At 43.7% G+C, this 20,577-nt stretch overlaps 1 protein-coding gene across 1 annotated transcript in view; it reads right to left on the reverse strand.

Annotated features, from left to right (window-relative positions):
* Positions 1–6,090: 6,090 nt before the first annotated feature.
* The window catches only part of LOC145407183 (queuine tRNA-ribosyltransferase accessory subunit 2-like), a 123,619-nt gene continuing 109,132 nt past the window's right edge, over positions 6,091–20,577 (reverse strand). The window contains exons 9-10 of the mRNA XM_080278215.1: positions 7,864–7,989; positions 6,091–6,530 (exon numbers count right to left, since the gene is read on the reverse strand). Of these exons, the coding sequence (XP_080134341.1) occupies positions 6,380–6,530; positions 7,864–7,989 (277 nt within the window). The 3' untranslated portion in view covers positions 6,091–6,379. The remainder of the gene's footprint in view (positions 6,531–7,863; positions 7,990–20,577) is intronic.

The following is a 20,577-nucleotide window of genomic DNA, read 5'->3' on the forward strand; positions in this document are numbered from 1 at the left end:
TGGACTCTTCCACAGCTCTGCTCCCTTCCCTGGGACTGCAGGTGAGGGTCGTCTGGTGGACAGTCTGAGACGCCTGCTCCCAAAGGTGGGTAGCAGAAGGAGATCCGGTGGACTCTCCTCCTACAGCAGATCTGATGAACTCTACTGCGCCACTGCTCCCCTGGGGGTAAGTAGGACTACGAGGACTGGTGGTCTCTCCTCCTCTTGTGATGGCAGGTCCGGTGGACTCTGCTACCGAGGGCTTACTTGGGATTGTATCCAAACAAGTCCCATCCCAAGTCTGGTGAGTGCTGTCCTCGTCAGAGGGTAATGCACCTGGATGATGCACTTCTCGTGGGTCAGGCTGAGTGGAAGAGGGGCATAAGGTAGCTGGGGACATTGGCCAGTGTGGTGCAGGGCACCTTGTAAGCCTCCCCATGGCCTCCTCTTGGGGTGGGTGTCACCTCCCCATGTTCTTCTCTTGGGGTGAGTGTGCTGGGGTTGCTCCGTTGGGTGGGTATTTCAACACCTATCATAATTAACAGATACGGAAAGCATTACACCACCTTGCTGGTGGACGAGGCGTCTCTGTTTGATATGTCCACAACTGCACATGCTTTTGCACACAGCCTATGTACTCACCCATGTATGTACTTACATACGCAGCCTATGTATGTAACCATGTACATACTTACGTATGCAGCCTACGTATGCACCCATGTACACCCAAGGAAAGTTCCGCCTTATACACCTGCCTGCCAGTTCAGATCTTTATGCGTGAGACAACCACTAGTAAAGCAGTAGCCAAACACTCAAATGTCTGGTACCACTGTGTAAGAGGGGTGAGGTCAAAAGAGGGGGAAGGCTGGGGGAGCTGATAGTTCCTACACATCCCTCTTCCATCCCCATCCATCTCACACAGTTACCAGATACATGAATGTTGGTTACTGCTTCGCTACCACTTATCCCACATTTACTATTTCGAAGTGGTGAGCGAGTGTATAACACGGAACTTTCCTTGGGTGTACAGTACATACCTACATACACACTTATAAGCATACTTATGTACATATATATGTACTTATGTATGCACCTATGCACATAGGTATGCACCCATGTGCAAACTTATGCATTCATGTAAGTACTGTACTTAACGATGTACTTACCTGCATACATAATTACATACGCAGGTATGTACGTGCTTCCAGGAGTGCTTACTTACGTATGTGCATATGTATGGACATAAATACTTAAGTCCGCCTTGGGATACAGTAATTTTGTTGTTAAGTAAGTACATGATTACCTGCAGAGATGTATGTGTTAGTGGAGAGAGGGAGGGAGGAAAATGGGGGAGGGCACGGTCTGTTTAAATTCAGTCATGTGATTTATCGGTCTCCATATGTGTCAACAGGTGGGTTGATGGAGGGTTAGTGCCCCTCCTGTAAAACCAATAACTCAAGGTCAAATGGCCACCCCTTACGGGATTATGGCATCTGGCAATAGACAGATAGATAGATTTATCGGTGCCTGCTGATTGGTCGAGCAAATTTCTCCCATCAGATTCCCTGCTCGCTGTGGGAAAAACATGGAAGCCAGAGTTCGCAAATAGCCCTTAAGCCAGGGGTCATCGTTGGATCCTCTGTGGCGTCGTGGGATGCAATCGTCCTGTGGACGTTTGTGAAGCCGGGGCCAGGTTGGGATACAACAGGTTGGAAACTCATGTATTGTACACTATGCCTGTACAGATGGATGCAGATTGCTCCCACTCCTATCCTTCTCTTATGTTGTAGACTGAGTTAACTGTTATTTATCGTCACTGTTGGTTGGGAAAAACTGCCACCAGTGTGGGTAACTGCATTCCGAGTCACCCTAAGCTTAGGGAAGTGATCTGATAGGCCTGTGTCAAACACTCCATATAATGGATAGCATCTGGTGGGCCCAGAGTTGTCTGGTGGGTCAGCATGATTTTTCCCATTTACTGAATGGTACCCAATATGTACAGTGGTTTGTCTGGGGTCCCTTAAAGTGTTTGTCAAATCCAATATCTGGTCTAGCTGAATACAAAAAAGCAAGAATCAACTGTACACTGCATATATTGTACAGAAAAGCAGTAACTTGAAATAGGTTAATATGTGTCTGGTTTATGAAGCAGAAGAAATACAATTTAAAAATCTGTGCGCCATTAGTGCTCACTGAACTAGTATTCTCACCCAATCAGGTGGTTGCAATTCAAATGAAATGGGTTTCACCAAGGCTGATGGTCCATATTTTTCATGGTAAAGATGAATGGCGCTCAGGAACGTCTGATTATTGAATGTCTCACCATTTGACTGCCAAAACTCATAGCTTTTACAGTACAACCATTAACTCTGACAGAATGTAACATGCAATTCTCTTCCAGCCATCATACTCACTCCTGTTTTAAAAAATGGTAGGTACAGGACAGCATCTGCCACTTTCTTATTGGAGACACTATGGTCTTCATTACTTTTATACATTACTGTACAGTAATCCCTCCACTATCCAATGTAATAGAGCCAAAGGCATGTCCGGAAAGTGGTTCCCGTCCGGCTAGTGGGCCCCAGCCTCCTGGACTTGTACTTATGGACCCTAACTCAGAAAAACACCTATACAACTCCCTCTGGACATGCATAGCACCTATTTAAGACCCAAATCACACCAATAAAGGACATAAAAGAATGAAATAAAAGCAAAAGAACCAGAGAATGAGGTTTTAGAGGTGGTTAAATACAATATTAAACATTCTGGGTACTTACAAGTCCCTGGCTCCTGGACTGGTAGTTATGGACCCTAACCTAGCCTAACTCAGAAAAACACCTCCCTACTGCACATGCATAGCACCTAAGACCCTATTCACACCAATAAGGGACATAAAGGAGTGGAATGAGGTGTTAGAGGTAAGTATGGAAAATACAGTACAATATGAAACATTCTGGGTACTTACAGCAAGTCCCTGGTCATCTCGATGAATAACCCACCTCCTCTCAGACTCTGACAGTAAAAAGGAGTACCTGAAGCACCTGCAGTACACTGTACATAAAGTCTTGCACTGAACTTAGTCATCTGCACTCAGAATTCCATTCTCTTAACACTGCGCACTCTTGTCTTACTTGCGCTCCATTGTACCTTAATGAAATAAGTGTTGCACTCTGCACTTAAAGTCTTTGCACTCATAAATCCATTTTCTAAACATAACACACTCTAGTTAATTAGCACTCCATTGAAAGTCAATAAAATCAGTGTTGCACTCTGCACTTTAGTCTTTGCACTCAGAATTCTAATTTCTTAACACTTAGCACTGTTTTTTTCACTGCACAACACTGTAAATTCCTGTGTGGTCTAGTGGAGAAGTTCTTGCTGTTTAATCACTGTCAGAGTCTGAGAATAGCTGATGCAGGTGGCCTAGGGGTGCGTCGCTGGGTTGCGGTGATGGAGTACCCACTGCAGACGACTCTGAAGAGAGGCGCAAACTCACGTCAAGTGGTGACTCCATCATGCCTGATGTGCTCGGCTGTGGCTCGGAGGATGAGGGCCTGTCTTGGGGAGGCAATGGAGTGGAGCCAGGGCTGGGCACAGCAGGGGTCACGGGTCTGAAAAAGCTGTCAATGGTTGATTGACGCAAATAACGACGATTTTGGCGATTAATGATGCGCTGCCTGAAAGTGCACACTTCCTCCACAAGTCCCAAGGGCCCCATCTCCCTGTCGCAGTCCAGGTGTTCCAGGTAGTCGAGAACGAACTCTACGTGTTCCCAGAGTGCGCTCAGCTTGGGGATGGCTGGAGTAGTGTCATGCTGAGAGGAGTCCGCATCATCTTCGCCGTCCTCGTCGGAATCTTCAAGCTGGGTACTGACACCTGCAACTGAAGATGCGATCTCGATATCAGACAGTGTCTGATACCCAGGATCGCCCTCGTCATCATCCAACCACTCATGCACTTCGTCCACATCAACATCATTCCCATGTGCACGTAGAAGTGCATGGAAGGCATCCTCGTCAAAACGTAGGAAATTGTGCTCCACATCCGTTCCGAGAAGCAGACGAGACCAACCATTTTCTAGAGTCTTGACAGGGACTTCCTTCCATGCACTGGCCCAGTTGTAGATGGCAGACTTGATGTTGTAGCGGTGAAGGTTTTCCAAAGTCCGCTGGCCTCGTGTGTCCCGTCCCTCCCTGCGCTCATCCTCGTCCTCGAGAACAACCATCACCTTATCCAGGAACTTCCGTTGGTACAGCCTCTTTGTTGCCTCGATCACTCCTTGGTCCATTGGCTGGATGAGAGCAGTCGTATTAGGTGGCAAAAACATACACCTAATGCGCCCATTCTCAGCCACCAAGTCCTTGTCGCACGGGTGAGCAGGTGCATTGTGAAGGAGAAGGAGGGCCTTTACCTGGTCGCTTGGGATTCCCAGTTTCTCCGTCTGGTAAAGGATGATCTCCTTGATGAAATGGCAGTGGAACCAGTCTTCGAAGATCTGGGCAGTGAACCATGCCTTCAAAGAGTGGTACCAAACGACAGGAAGGACATCCATCACCCCACGAAGACACCGAGGCTGCTTTGCATGGCCAACAATAATGGGCTTAAGCCGGTGCATGCCGTTAGCATTGGCACAACACAAAGCAGATATCTGTTGCTTGCAGAGCTTGCGGCCAGGTACACGCTTCTCCGCCTCCTCATCTAGAGCGTTCATTGGCAAAGAGCGATAGAATAAACCAGTTTCGTCAGCATTGTAGACTTGACTGAGAGTGAGGCCCTCCTTGTCAATCAAGAGCTTCACCTCGTGCCAAAACTCCTCTACTCCATCCTCGTTGGCATCCAAAGCTTCGCCATGGGCCTTACAGTTGGTAAGACCATGTCGTAACTTGAACGCGAAGAGTTAACCCTCGGATGCCTTGAAGTCTGGGGCGTCATGAAGCCTTGCGAACTCAGCAGCAGCCTTCAGCTCCGTGCCATGCACCAGCACACCAGCAGCACGTTGCTGTCGATACCAAATCAACGTGGAGCGGTCGACTTCAGCATACTTGGGAGTAAACATCATCTTCCTCTCCACGTTGCGTTTGTTTTTAGACGAGAAGTCAGCCGTGTACTGCATGAGTTTGTCGCGGGATCTCTTGATATCAAACAAAGTAGATTGGGACAGAATTCACAAAGGGTGCATGAGGTAGAGCATCCTGCATCCACCTTGTCCAATATCTCCCTCTTCTTCTCCAGAGTCAAAACCACTCTCTTCCTCTTCTCAGGCGGCGGGGCCATCATCACACACACTAATAAGAGGCACGAGAGCAGCAGCAGAGCCTGCAGCAGGTAAGGCACCACTACAAAAGCGAGCACGTGGGTGGCCATGATCACGAGCGTGCACTCACAAGAGACGAGCGGTAAGTGGGGAGGATGCAGGGGCGCTTTAGCGGACGGCGGCGGAACTACGCACAAAAACACAGCTGGTCCGCGCCACGTGCACCGAGTTCAAATTACGGGCGGAAATCGGATTTTTTTTTAATTTTTTGCAATTTTTGGCCCATTTTGGGAATACTGAATCCCAGGACCAAAATATCCGGTAAGTGGGGATGTCCAGAAAAATGGGTGTCTGGATAGTATGGGGATTACTGTATATAAAATATGTGCAATGTAACTCAAACAACTCAAAAGTCAAATCTCTCTTCCACCTTAACCCTTTCAATCTCATGACATTACTTTGTACTTTACCCTTAACAGTGCCAGGCAATTTTATTCAGCTTCTGAGAGACCTTTTGAGCTTAAGGGGTTAGCTATACACTTATTTTATAACTAGAAACCACCCTTACATTACATAAAAACATTTAAAAGCAGTAAATAAAAAAAAGATTGAATAAGTATAAGTGGAAGCTAGTTATTTATTCTGGCTACCACCAGATAATACACTGCTCAGTTTAAACACCACCTCCCATAGCACAAGTGTTGGAAACTCTTCGTGAATCCCATCAGTATGCCGGTCTTTATTCTATTCTGGGTATTGCCAAACAATTTTACTCAACTTAGGTGAGATTTCTTAAGGGGAAAGTAACAATTACAGTACAGTACACAGGTATCTTTTATTTTTTTTTTGCTGCAGCTGTTTACATATGATAAAACTTGCATACAATGCAATGTTATGAACTGTGGTCCCATTCAGCAGAGTTGGCTAAAGCCTGTAATTCCGTGTGCAACAGATCTCTTGTACATCTACCATCTTAACAACAAACTTGATTCTAGCATGATACTGTGGAGAAAGTCCTGAGTTCGTATGCTCTTGTACTTATTTCTTTTTCCTGAATCTACAAAAAATCTCTTCTTTTTGTACTTCACACCCTCCCCACTTGAAAAAATTCAAAGGCAAGAACAAGACACTTGTCGTACAAGACTGCTATGACTTGTTAGTGTCATTGTGCGTGTCATGGTGGTGGTGGCGCAGTATGACGGAATTTTGGATAAGCTGCTCCAGGTCAGGTAAACGGTCGGTCTTAATGGCTGCTCTGATGCTGGAGAAAAATCCAAGCCAGTGGTGTAGGTTGTGACTGGTAAGAAGAAAACAGTCTGTACCATTATGTTTCTAATTTTATCTATCTCTGTCATTATACCTTACCTATCCTACCTTAATCCTAAACAGTGGTGTAGGTTGTGGCTGTGGGGGAGGATATAGAGTGTCAGTTTCATTACCTATTGAATTAGCTCTCTATTTATCAATATCTATCATTCCTACTTACATAAGCCGGTTACCTTTCTAATCTATACGAGGTGCTATCCAAAATTTTCCAGACTGGGATCACAGCGCCTAAATGGGTTGTAGTACCACGATGCGCCTCTCGGTGGCAGTACTAGCATACACTGTGAGTCAGTGTGCCATGCGGCATGAAGCTAGGCAAACGTGTGGATCAGTGACGTTCATTTGTTTGCCGTCGTGCAAGTGTCGTCAAGCAAACTTCAAGATGGTTATAAAAAAGGAACAGCAAATTTGCACCAGATTTTATGAGCATCTCAGGAAAAATGCTACAGGGACCCTGGCAATGGTTCAACAAGTGTTTGGTGGGCAATCTCTTGGTCGGACACAGGTGTTTCAGTGGCATGTGCGGTTCAAAGTGGTTGAGACAACTGGTTGCTTCACCATAACAATGCTCCGGCTCACAGTGCGCTTAACACCCAGCAGGTTCCGGCCAAAAACAACATGGCTATCATCCCCCATCCTCCTTACTCACTGGATTTGGTTCCCTGTGACTTCTATCTGTTCCCCCAAAATGATCAACCTGAAAGGGCATCATTTTGATACCACTGAGGAGATCCAGAAGGAAACACAGGCAGTACTCAACACTCGTCAAAACAGACTTCCAGGAAGCATTCCTGCAATGGAGGAAGCACCGGGACTGGTGTATCAATGCATATGGGAACTTACATCAAGGGTGATGGTGGCCAATAGGAGCTATGGTGAGTTTTCAGTTTTATACAGCATTAGTCCAAAAAATTTTGGATGGCACCTCATATACAAGGAAGCTGGAGAAGAACCCTAGCCAGTGGTGTAAGTTGTGACTGGAAAGGAGGACATACGTGGACTCAACACCATTATATGTGGAGTCAGCACCATTATCTATCTCTCTAACAGTCACTACCTTCTCAAGTTATCCATCACTAGTATCATCACTATCAGCTCTGTCAGTACTGAACATTATCTAACTATCAGAGTCACTATCTAATCAATATATCTATCATCACCATTATCATCATCATCATCATCATTATCACCAGTCAAGATATTTCCCACCTGTCTATCAGTAACTATCTTATCAATTTATCTATAATCATTATTATGCACAAATTAAAAACTAAAATACTTGATGTGGATATACGTGTACGTACATAGAAAGAAGGACAGGTGCAAGGAGTTCGTTAACAGTGGTGAGATGATGCAAGTAGGCAGTAGTGAAGGTACAGCAGGTGTAGCACTCACACCCAGCAACCAAAGGCTCTTGCACCGTCCTGTACCTGGGGTGGCAAAGACAGAGTGGTGGAACCTTCAAGCAGGAAGTCATAAACACAATAATAATAACAATAATAATCTATCTATCTATTGCCAGACGCCTCAATCCCATTTGGGGTGGCCACAAACAAATCGCCTCCAAGTCGCCCTGTCCCCAGCCATTTCACTGCCCTGCTCCCAACCACACCCCCCTCTCTCATATACCTCTCCACCCCATCCCTCCATCTCATCCTCGGCCTCCCCCTCCCTCTTCCCCCCCTCCACCTCACTCACATACATTCTCTTCGTCAGTCTTTCACCCTCCATCCTCTCCACATGGCCAAACCACCTCAGTGTGTTCCTCATAACGCTTCCTATCACATCCACATCCACACCACGCTCCTTTATATCCTCATTCGTCAGTCTGTCTTTCCATGTGACTCCACAGGCTCCTCTTAAATAACTCATTTCCACTGCTCTCACTCTTGACTTGTGTCCTTCCAACAACGTCCAAGCTTCACTTCCGTACGTTAGAGTTGGTATCACAATACTGTCATGTATTAATAATAATAATAATAATAATATCTAATTATCTACCTTTTGCCTGGCACCATAATCCCATAACGGGTGGCCACAAACAAACTGCCTCCATGACGCTCTGTCCCCCGCCATTTCACTGCCCTCCCCCCAGCTAACACCCCCCTCTCTCATATACCTCTACACCACATCCGTCCATCTCCTCCTCAGCCTCCCCCTCCCTCTCCCCACCTCCAGTTCATTCACATACACTCTCCTTGTTAGTCTCTCGGTCTCCATTCTCTCCACATGACCATACCACTTCAATGTATTTCTCCTAACACTTTCAATCACATCCACATCCACACAACAACGCTCCTTCACTTCCTCATTGGTCAGTCTCTCTCTCCATGTAACTCCACATGCTCCTCTCATCTAACTTATTTACTCTGCTCTCACTCTTGACTTGTGTCCTTCCAACAGCATTATTACAGTACTATCAGGCAGCAACTTTTTTGCTTCCATGTTCACTTTCCTAATTCTTATCACTGCTTTCAATGAACCAGCAATCTTTCTTCCTTGTTGTACCCTTTCAAGCATTTTATCCTCCAAACTTCCATCCTTACTCATCACACTACGCAAGTACTTCAATACACTCACATTCTCCATTTCCTCATCATCCAACCTCACTGTACATTCAACAACCATTTGTCTCGAAGACCATAGCTTTACTCTTCTCTATATTCAACTTTAAATTCTGTTTCTTACACACTCTTCCAAACTCATTCACCATGCATTGTAGTTTCCCTTCATAATCACTTAACAATACAGTATCACCTGCAAACAATAGTACAGGAAGTTACCAAATAATACCCTCTTTCATTAGGGCTACTCCAACATCCACTAGCCTGCTTTGTATCACTTTTATAAACCCATCCTATACACATTCAACAACCATGGAGACCTGACACAACCCTGTTTCAATCCAACATTCAAACAGAAAAATTCACTCAGTTCACTATCCACCTGCACTGCAGCCTTAGCACCCTCTTTCATACTCTTCACAACACTCAACAACTTCTCATTCACTCCATAATATATTCTTCATATTTTTCACATTCCTTGTCTATCTACCCTGTCATATGCTTTCTCCAAATCCATGAAGCCTGCATACAACTTCTTTCCCTTCTCTAGAAACTTTTCCACTACAGACCTAAAGATGAATATCTGATCTACACAACCTCTTCCCTTCCCAAAACCTCCCTGTTCTCCAACTAATTCTTCTGTTACTTCCTTACCTCTGTCAATAAATTTCCTACCATATACTTTTCCTATTACACTAAGAAGACAAATGCCCTATGGTTACCACACACTTCTTTTTCCCCTTTTCCATTATACAGGGGAATAATTACAGTATATCTGACTTCCAATTCTGCGGAACTTTACCTTTCTCCTGGGCCAATCTGCGCATCTTCCACAAACATTCTACTACTATCTCTCCCCCATGCTTCAGCATTTCATCACACATTCCATGAATTCCTAAGGCTTTCCCCATTTTGACTTTTTTCATTGCTTCCATCCCACTGATCTCTTCATCCTTTCTCACCTCCCTCCTTCCAGCCTTTCCCCAGCCACTTATACTCACATTACTTTCATTCTCTATGCTTAATAGTTCCTTGAAGTGTTTTCTCCATCTGCTCACTTTTTCTCCCTTCTCCACTATCAATCTCACGTTCTTATCTTTCACTTACCTACCAACTTCTTTATTACCCTGTATAACTCTCTTTACCTCCTTCCAGAGCATTTTCTTCCAGTCCTTCCACTTTACTATCAAATTCCTTCCAAATTCCTCATCCACTCTCTTCTTACTGACTGATCTTTTCATAATAATAATAATAATAATAATAATAATAACAATAACAATAATAATGTAATAATAATAATAATAAAAATAATAATAATAATAATAATAATAATAATAATAATAATAATAATACAATCTGATCTTTTATTTCTCAAAAGTCAGTTCTTCCTAAGGAACTCACTAGTGCTCAGCACTCATTTACAATTTTACAAGAAGAAACATCACTTTAAAAAAAAAAAAAAAAAAAAAAAAAAAAAAAAAAAAAAAGGACAATTAAACCCTACAATTTTCTGTCACAACACCTATTCCAAAACTATAGCTTCTCGGAGAGCCTCTGAGCAGCCCTATAAAAGATTCAAAAGAAGCTCATTGCCTCATGAATAATGACAATTTATTATATAACACTGGGGTTGTATAAGAGGAAAACTGATCAGAGAAAGATCTATCTATCTATTGCCAGACGCCTCAATCCCATACGGGGTGGCCACAAACAAATCACCTCCACGTCGCCCTGTCCCCCGCCATTTCACTGCCCTGCTCCCAATTCACACCCCCCTCTCTCATATTCCTCTCCGCTCCATCCCTCCATCTCATCCCCGGCCTCCCCCTCCCTCTCCCCCCCTCTACCTCACTCACATACACTCTCCTCGTCAGTCTCTCACTCTCCATCCTCTCCACGTGGCCAAACCACCTCAGTGTGTTCCTCCTAACGCTTCCTATCACATCCACATACACACCACAACGCTCCTTTATAGCCTCATTTGTCAGCCTGTCTCTCCATGTGACTCTACAGTCTCTTCTTAAATAACTCATTTCCACTGCTCTCACTCTTGACTTGTGTCCTTCCAACAACGTCCAAGCTTCACTTCCATAGGTTAGAGTTGGTATCACAATACTGTCATGTAGTAACTTTTTCACTTACATGCTCACTTCCCTGTTTCTTATCACTGCTTTCAAGGAAACAGCAACCTTTCTTCCTTCTTGTACCCTTTCAAGCAGTTCACCCTCCAAACTTCCATCCTTACTCATCACACTCCCCAAGTACTTAAACGTACTCACATTTTCCAATTCCTCACCATCCAACCTCATTGTACATTCACTGACTTCACCTCTCTCAAAGACCATCACTTTACTCTTCCCTACATTCACCTTTACATTCCGTTTTTTACACACTCTCCCAAACTCATCCACCAAGCCTTGCAGCTCCCCTTTGTCTTCACTCAACAACACAGTATCTTCTGCAAACAACAGTACAAGGAGTTTCCAAATACTACCCTCTCTCACCAGGGCCACTCCAACATCCACTACCCTACCTTGTACCTACTGTATTTCAGTACCCCATCCATGTACAGACTGAACAACCATGGAGACATGACACATCCGTTTCAACCCAACCTTCAATGAGAAAAATTCACTCAGTTCAACATCCACATGCACTGCAGCCTTAGCACCCTCATAAATACTCTTCATAGCATTCAACAACTTCCCCTCTATTCCATACATTCTTAATACTATCGACAATCCTTGTCTATCCACCCTGTCATATGCTTTCTCCAAATCCATGAAAGCTGCATACAACTTCTTTCCCTTCTCTAGAAACTTTTCCACTAAAGATCTAAGAATGAATATCTGATCTATACAACCTCTTCCCTTCCTAAAGCCTCCCTGTTCTTCTCCAACTAATTCCTCTGTTCTTTCCCTGGCTCTGTCAATAAGTATCCTACCATACACTTTTCCTATTACACTAAGAAGACAAATGCCCCTATGATTACCACACACATCTTTTTCCCCTTTTCCTTTGTACAAAGGAATAATTATACCTGACTTCCAATCCTCTGGGACTCTACCTTCCTCCCAGGCCAATCTGCACATCTTCCACATCCATTGTACTACTATCTCTCCCCCCATGCTTCAGCATTTCACCACACATTCCATCAATTCCTGGGGATTTCCCCAATTTGACTTTCTTCATTGCTCCCACAATTTCTATCCTACTGATTTCTTCCTGTCTTCTCACCTCCCTCCTTCTCCTAGCCATTCCCCAGCCACTTATACTTGCATTACTTCCATCCTCTATGTTCAACAATTCTTTAAAGTGTTCTCTCCATCTGCTCACATTTCTCCCTTCTCCACTAGTAATCTACCATTTATATATTTCACTCCCCTGCTAACTTCACTGCCACCCTGTTTTACTCTCTTCACCTCTTTCCAGAACATTTTCTTACAGTCCCTCCACTTTACACTCACATTACTTCCAAATTCCTCATCCACTCTCTTCTTACTCTCTCTTACTAATCTTTTCACCTCTCTCTTCCTTTCCACATATAACTCTCTTCAACTTCTTCCACGCCCCTATTTCTCATCCATTCATTGTATGCTGTCTTCTTTTGTGCCACAGCCTATCTCATCTCTTCATTCCACCACACTGTTTCTTGCACCCCCTTATGTCTTCTCTTCATTCCACACATCACATCACATGCTACACATATTTCTTCTGTGAATATCCTGCACACACCTTCCACATCCCCAATCAGCTCCAATTCATATTTACCCAATCATTCCTCCACTTCTCTCTTATATTCTGCCTTTTTCTCATCCTCTTGTAGCCTTTCCACTCTCCTTGCAACTACTCCTTCTTCACGTCCTTCCCTTCTTCTATTTCTCCTTCTTACTTGGATTTTGATTCTGGTCCGCACAAAGTAGTGGTCAGAAAGTCCACTCCCCCAACCTCTATAAGCTCTTGCATCCAATACACATCATCACAGCCTTTCATCCACACACACACATAATCAATCATTGCCTTCCTTTCATTCAGTTCACCACCCACCCTTTTCATCACTAGCCATGCATACCTGTGGATCATTTTGTGCCTGAAGAGGGTATTGGCTATCACCAACCCCCTCCCGGCACAAATGTCCACTAATGCACTGCCATTCTCATCTATCTCAGCAGGCACACCCCACTCACCAACTATTCCATCCACCTTCACATTCCCTACTTTACCATTTACCCTTTAAACGCGGATCATCGCGTTTGCGACGCTCGGCGAAAAGGACATAATGGCGGAGCGTCGCGTTTGCAATTCTAGTAAATTTTGAATAACCGCGGGCAGGCAGGCTCCAGCTGGTATTGTCTATCAGTACCACCACTTTTTAGCTACTTTTAGCACACTTGACCTTTGTACCACTGACCTTCGTCGTTGCCAAGTATCGCGTTTTTCCCCCGTCCCCCCCCCCCCACCACGGCCCCTGCCAGCCTGGCTGTGATACATGGGAGCGCTCTGAGTGCTCAGAACTGTAAATCTGTGCTCTCCTCTCACAAGCATTTATGCTAATAGGAAACATTTGTTTCCCCAGTTGTAACACTAGCTGTTTTTCTCACGGTTTGCCTCTGTTTAGCGTCAGTTTACCGCAGGCTTTCAAAGTGACATTATGGCGAGTTCTAGCTCTTCCGAGTCAGTGCAAGCGGCCGACAGGAACGAGAATAAAGTGACGGGCGTAAGGCAGAATAAAAAGCGAGCCGCGGTGATCTTTTGGGAAGTAATATGATTAAAAATAATGTAGTATACATGTTTTTAGCTGTGAAAATGGAAATGTTTGTTGAGTGACGGGAAGACCAACGCCGTGCTGCATGTCAGCCGTACGCTCCGTTGCTTTTAGCCTTAGTTTCAGTGCTTATTGTACAAATACGGATTCCAAACTACCTTTACGTTGTAGTATAAAGTTTACTGTGACAGAATGAGGCTGTGGTAGAGGGGAAACCGGGCTGCTGGAGATGTGAAAGTGAAGATTTGGTTACCCAACTTTGCAAGTCTCCAAAAGTCCTGGGGTAGTCCACGAAGGCTCAACACCTGTCTCTGGAGAAAGCTGAATGTAAGTACTATCTGCCATACCAAGTATATTGTTCTAGGGTTAATCTCTGATTTTTGGCTAATATTTTCCTACAGGTACTCAGACCGCGATACAACCCCGCCACTCGGGGGGAGGCGACTGTTCACGGCCGCGTTTAAGGGGTTAATATCACCAATCAAAAACACTCTCTCATTCCTTCCAAACTTTTCCATGCACACTTCCACATTTGTCCTGAACTCTTCTCTCACTCTGCTTGCACAATCTTGCATTAGCGCATACACGCACACAATCGCCCACATTTGTATTCCAACTTTCAATCTTACCCACACAATCCTTGACCCAACTGATCCATACTCTCTTATGTTCTTCTTCCATCTTTTACTCACAACAATACACACTCGTTCTTTTGCCCTCTCATTCTCACCTACTCCTCCACATATACCCCATCCATACTCCCATTCTCTCACACTTTCTCCTCTCCATTTAGTTTCAGTTACTCCACATACATCCACTTTTGCACTCTCAAGCACCTGGACAATCTCTCTCTCTCTCTCTCTCTCTTACACCTCATCATTTACTGAACATCTATGGGCTCATGAAGGCACAAGGAATCATCTTCACTTCTTAACATCACACCTGGGTGTGCCGATTGAGGTTTTAACAATTCAACAAGATACTTTGGTTTGCCAAACTTAAGTATCTTGAAAGGAATAAGACAGTTTAAACTCAATTATAGCCTTTACTAGGAATCTGTGCAACTCAAATAGAAATTAAGTGATTGTGGCTTTTAGGGGGAGGCCAAAGATAAGCATTGCTGCTCTCCTCAACACCGACTGACCCTTCTTTAACAGATAACTGTATTCAGGTGGCCAATCCATAATGAATTATAATAATGAAAACAAGACCATGGACCAGTGTTACAGGGCAACGACTATTCAGCAGCTGTCTCATAGAATACAGGTTTTTGGTATGCAGATTATAACCTCTGACAACTTGAATAATATGTTCTTTTTAATTTATTTTTGAATTAAAATATGCACCCAGCTTTTGGGCAATACCTGCAAAATGAAGGCATGATTCACCAATCTTTAAAGTCAAGGTATTATCAGTGTCACCATCCCTCCTGTTTCCTCGAATAATGAGGATTTTTGTTTTATCGTCAATCAGCATGTCCCCTTGCCATCCAGCTTTTAATATCAGTAGTCAGGAATTCCAGTTTATTCGTGGTATCATTAATATCTGTCATCTTAATATACAGCTGAGTGTCATCAGCATAAAAATAAGGTACATCATGTGCACCATGTATAAATCGTGAACAGAACAGGACCAAAAACTGATCCTTGAGGAACTCCAAACGGAAGGGGAACTGAACACAAGTGTTGTCCACAACTACTCTCTCAGATCTGTCAGAGTTACCACCTTAAGGAGCAAAAGTGCATCATCACAGACTCCATTAATATGCAAGTCATTTAGCAGTTGTTCATGATCTACTGTGTCAAAAGCTACAGGACAGATCCAACAGAACCAAGAGAGTGGACATCCTGCTGCAGGTGTTCAGAACCAAGTCATCATGAATCTCTGTTAGTACAGTTTCAGTTAAGAAGTATTTCCTATATGCCAAATGAATGGGAGGAAAAACTCTGTTTTGTTTCAATAATGGTACGAGCTGATCTAGCACAGCCACTCAAAAATCTTTGACAAAAATGACAAGCTGGGGACAGGATGATAGTTTACATGCTCTCAACATCAAGATCGTGCTCCTCAAGTAGGGGTTGGAGCAAGGCATGTTTCTTAGACTGCACAAAGTCACTGTACTTTCTAAGATGCATGTTTACTAATTTACAAATAAGTCTGCTGCATTTTCTTACACATGTGGCAACTGTGAGACACTGAATGGATGAAATGGACAGTATGTTTGTTAAGAGTCCTGATAAACCATTAACTTAACATCCAGTGGATAAAATGATGAAAGCAGATAACCTCTTGTGCACTGTGATTTGAACTCGTGAGAATTTCTCATTGAAAGGTGCACTGTCTAATTTTGTCTAATTCATTTTGTATGTGAGGTATCTTAGTTGTGAAGGATAAAATAAAATCAGATGCCAGTTGGGCATCAGAAGCAGAATTTGGTTCATCAGATTCCTTCAGCTGATCATATGCATAAATGCAACCATTTTTTTTTTTTTTTTTTTTTTTTTTAAATTGCTACACATAAGCCAACTTTCTCTTGATCATACTTTGCCTTTTGAGATTTTACAGTATGGACAACAACCGTTCTAGCCAACACGCAAAGCAATGATTCTGTTTGGTCCAATGCAAGTGCAATTCATATGATCTGCTCTCAAACACTCTACGCAAAGAACTGATAGAAGGACCATACCACAGAGATTATCATGTACAGTAAAAGTCCCCTCATTTGGCATCTGGACTTAATGGTATTTCCGGTCTTTCAGTGGTTTTCATAAATAGTCCTATTACGAAAGTTCTATGCTCTTCTGGCACGTATGCTGAGCTGATCAACACCCATGACGGGGTCGCCAGCTCGTCACTGGTACCCATGCACCCACAGCTGCCAATTTGGCACTGTTGATGCTAGATCTAGCGCTTTTCATAATGATTTAATGCCAATAAATATTAGATTTTTCTTCTATATCTAGTGCATTTTGAAGTCCAATCTAGTGTGAAAATTTGAACAGTTCACCTTTGGCTCAGCACATTTTAAAGTTGACCTCAGCACTTCTGAAGATTTCTGCTTGCCAACACTGCATGCGCAGTCGGCCATCATGACTTGTGAGTGTCTGGCTTTGTGAGTGGGACCTTTCGAAAGTCTGGAAACTCTGTCGTGCTATTTTACGATGTACATATGTAAATACACCTAGGTTAAGGTAAGTTCATGTTTATTTATCATTAAATACAGTAAATATAAGTTGCTTCTTATATATTTAGTGCTTAGCGTTGACCAATAATACTTGCCAGACACTATGATTGCATTGGGGTAACCGGCCATGATTGCTAAAACTGTTTTTTGGCAGGTTTTCCTGGTCATTCGGCAGTCTCCGCTCTTTTGGCACCTGCTTGGTCCTGAAGATGCTGAATGAGATGGCTTTTACTGTACAATGATTGTCTTCTCTATTTCAAGACAATGATGGTCAAAGACAGGCCCAAGCTGATTTTTATGTACTGTATACTGTATACAGTGAGTCTTCGATATACGAAAGGGATAGGGACCAAAAAACCTTTCGTAATTCAAAATTTCGTATATCGGAACGATTTTCCCCATTGAAATACAGTATACAGTATATAGAAATGGGGGGATGCATCCCAGGACCCCCTTGGACCCCCCACCTAAATTTTACCCCCCCCTCCCTATTTTGAAGTAAGCAATACCTGTATACAATTGTAGGGAAGGAGGTGGTCATTTTCTTGTACATCTCCTTTTTCTTTGTCACAGTCCCTACGGTGGAAACTGCAAGGCCTAAAGCACGCCCAATCTCCAAGGATCCCTGCCCCTCCTCATGGTGTCTTATAAATTTCCATTTCCTTTCCAGAGTTAGAGTACGGTGCTGCTGCTTCTTTGCAGCGGGCTCCTGCGATGCTGGAGATGATGCAGGGCGCTTGGGAGGCATGGCGAAACAATACGAAAAGGTGAAGAGCTCCGAAAATATCCTCACGTACAGCAAAGCTGCGAGGAGAGGAGGGACATGGACTCAGCTGAGAAGCGTGAGAAAATTTGTTAACCAGAGAGGGGTTAGTTCTTTTTCTCTCGGCCAGCAAGCACAGTGCTGTGCACCGTGCCCATTTTGAATTTTTCATACAGTATTCCATTAACTCCTTCATAGCTGCCGGCCATGAACAACACTTCACTGTTTTGGTGTCAGTGATGCTGAGTTAGGGCAAGCTATAAAAAACTGCAAGCAATTATGGGAAGGGAACGAAGGTCACTGGTGTGTTAACACAACCCTACTCTACCATCCCAAGCAGTCAGGCATTCACAGTTCACTTCATCCCGAATGTTTTTGCCGATGTTTACGTGCTAATATAACACGCATCCTAATTTTATTAATTCTTTCACAAATCATAGCAAATCAAAGGATGGGTTTAAGGGAAAAAATAAAAGAAAAAGCCAGGTGTGCCAGATGAGTCTTTTCACATACAGCGGTCTCCCCTACTGTGTGAGCTCGGTGGGCGAATCGCATTGTGTGCGAGTGACCAAAAATCATAACCAAAAACCCTGAATGCGCGACATTACCTCATAGAATGCAAGGCAGAGGCAAGGAGTGGCTCAAAAATGCCATTTTCTATTAGTATGCGACCCCCTCACACACAACACGCCAATAGTGACCTAGAGGCTCATGGGGAAGGTGCTCAAGAGGAGTCTACAGTAAGATCTCGCCAATAACAACTTCGACAATAACATTTTCGGCAATAACAGTAAATTAGAATACATACCCTGTTTCTATAATAATGAGAGTTATTTTGTGAATACAAAGTTGTTATAGTGCCAATATGTTCATAACAAGATGAGGAATGAAACAAACAAGCAAGAAGAGATGAAGGAAATTCCCGAATATGTGAGCAGTAGCGAGGAGGAATGGAGGATCCTTCCCTCACCACCTCCCCTGACTTGCCTGCCGCCATCCCTTCCTCCTCCACTGCCCCACCTGACTCGCCTACTTCACCTGGCATACCTGCAACCCCCACCATAATGACTGTTGCTGCATTCTGGAAGAAATGTAACATTCAACAGGCCATAAATTTCTTCATCAAACCCTGGAATAATACAACATTGGCAACCATTAAACAAGCATGGTGCAGCAGGGGTGGCGGCAGGGGCACTCTAAGTGTGTTGCCGTGCCTCAGAATCCCTGTTATTTAAGTCCATCATGCCTGCTGTCTACTGTTGTTAAGGTGACTGCCCATATTTTTGTTATTGTAGCTATATCTGTAGTACAATGTCTGAAAAATCTGACCTATATTGTGTCTCTAAGGGCCAAAAAATATCCAGGTATGAGGGGGTACCACCCATGTTATTTTTCCCATAAGATTATGTATTCTCAGTGCCCGATTTCACAGTGCACGAGGACCAGGACTGCCCAATCTCTCGCGCACTGTCCGAGCCTACTGTATGTAAGAAAAAGACATTGATTTTAGAACTTTGAAAAAACGGTCCCGAGGCCGACCATGGGAGCACGCAAGTATCTGAACCCACAGCCACTGAGGGAGCTACACATACACTTTACTTTAAGCAATAAAAGCACATTACCAAACCAATCCTTTCTGATAGTCTGTTATATTTTTCAGATTATTTCTGGGTTGGTAAATAAACATTTCTTGTTAAATCTGTTTCCCCGTCATTTTTAGCTGTTCTGGTGTGACAATTCTTGTTTATTTCGTTAACATAACGGCGGAAAGGACCATTCTTCCCTAAGTGTTTAAACCTGGCCTAATCGAGCTTATCTGTACCTAATAATTTAACCTAACCTAACCTCCAGTTGGGAAACTGGGAAAAGATATCCACTTTTGTGCACGTTGAGTTTCTTCTACCCCTGGGGGTAGGTTTTTTTTTCAAGAATACTCCTCCAGTATCCCTGCTCGTCGTAAAAGGTGACTAAAAGGGTTGGCGGAGGGTTAGTGCCCCTCCCCGGAAAACAACTAACTAAAAAAACAAACAAGAAGCCTCGGACAAGGACTGACCAAACGATGACAACCCAGGACCGGACAAAGGACTTGGTAATGGCTACGTGGAATGTAAGAGGGGCGAATGATGAGGTGAAAGTGAGAGATATTGTCCAGGTGCTTGAGGATGCAAAAGTGGATGTATGTGGAATGACTGAAACAAAATGGAGAGGAGAAAGTGTGAGAGAATGGGAGTATGGATGGGGTATATGTGCAGGAGTAGGTGAGAATGAGAGGGCAAAGGAAGGAGTATGTATAGTTGTCAGTAAAAGATGGAAGAAGAGCATAAGACAGTATGGATCAGTTGGGTCAAGGATTGTGTGGGTAAAGTTGAAAGTTGGAATACAAATGTGGGCGATTGTGTGTGTGTATACGCCAACGCAAGATTGTGCTAGCAGAGTGAGAGAAGAGTTCTGGACAAATATGGAAGTGTGCATGGAAAAGTTTGGAAGGAATGAGAGAGTGTTTTTGATCGGTGATATGAATGTTAAAGTAGGGAATGTGAAGGTGGATGGAATAGTCGGTGAGTGGGGTGTGCCTGCTGCGATAGATGAGAATGGCAGTGCATTAGTGGACATTTGTGCTGGGAGGGGGTTGGTGATAGCCAATACCCTCTTCAGGCATAAAATGATCCACAGGTATACAAGGCGAGTGATGAGAAGGGTGGGTGGTGAACTGAATGAAAGGAAGGCAATGATTGATTATGT

The sequence above is a fragment of the Coenobita brevimanus genome, chromosome 72 (genome assembly GCF_032717465.1).
Source record: "Coenobita brevimanus isolate Jiangsu-jjx chromosome 72, ASM3271746v2, whole genome shotgun sequence".
Lineage (NCBI taxonomy): Eukaryota > Metazoa > Arthropoda > Malacostraca > Decapoda > Coenobitidae > Coenobita > Coenobita brevimanus.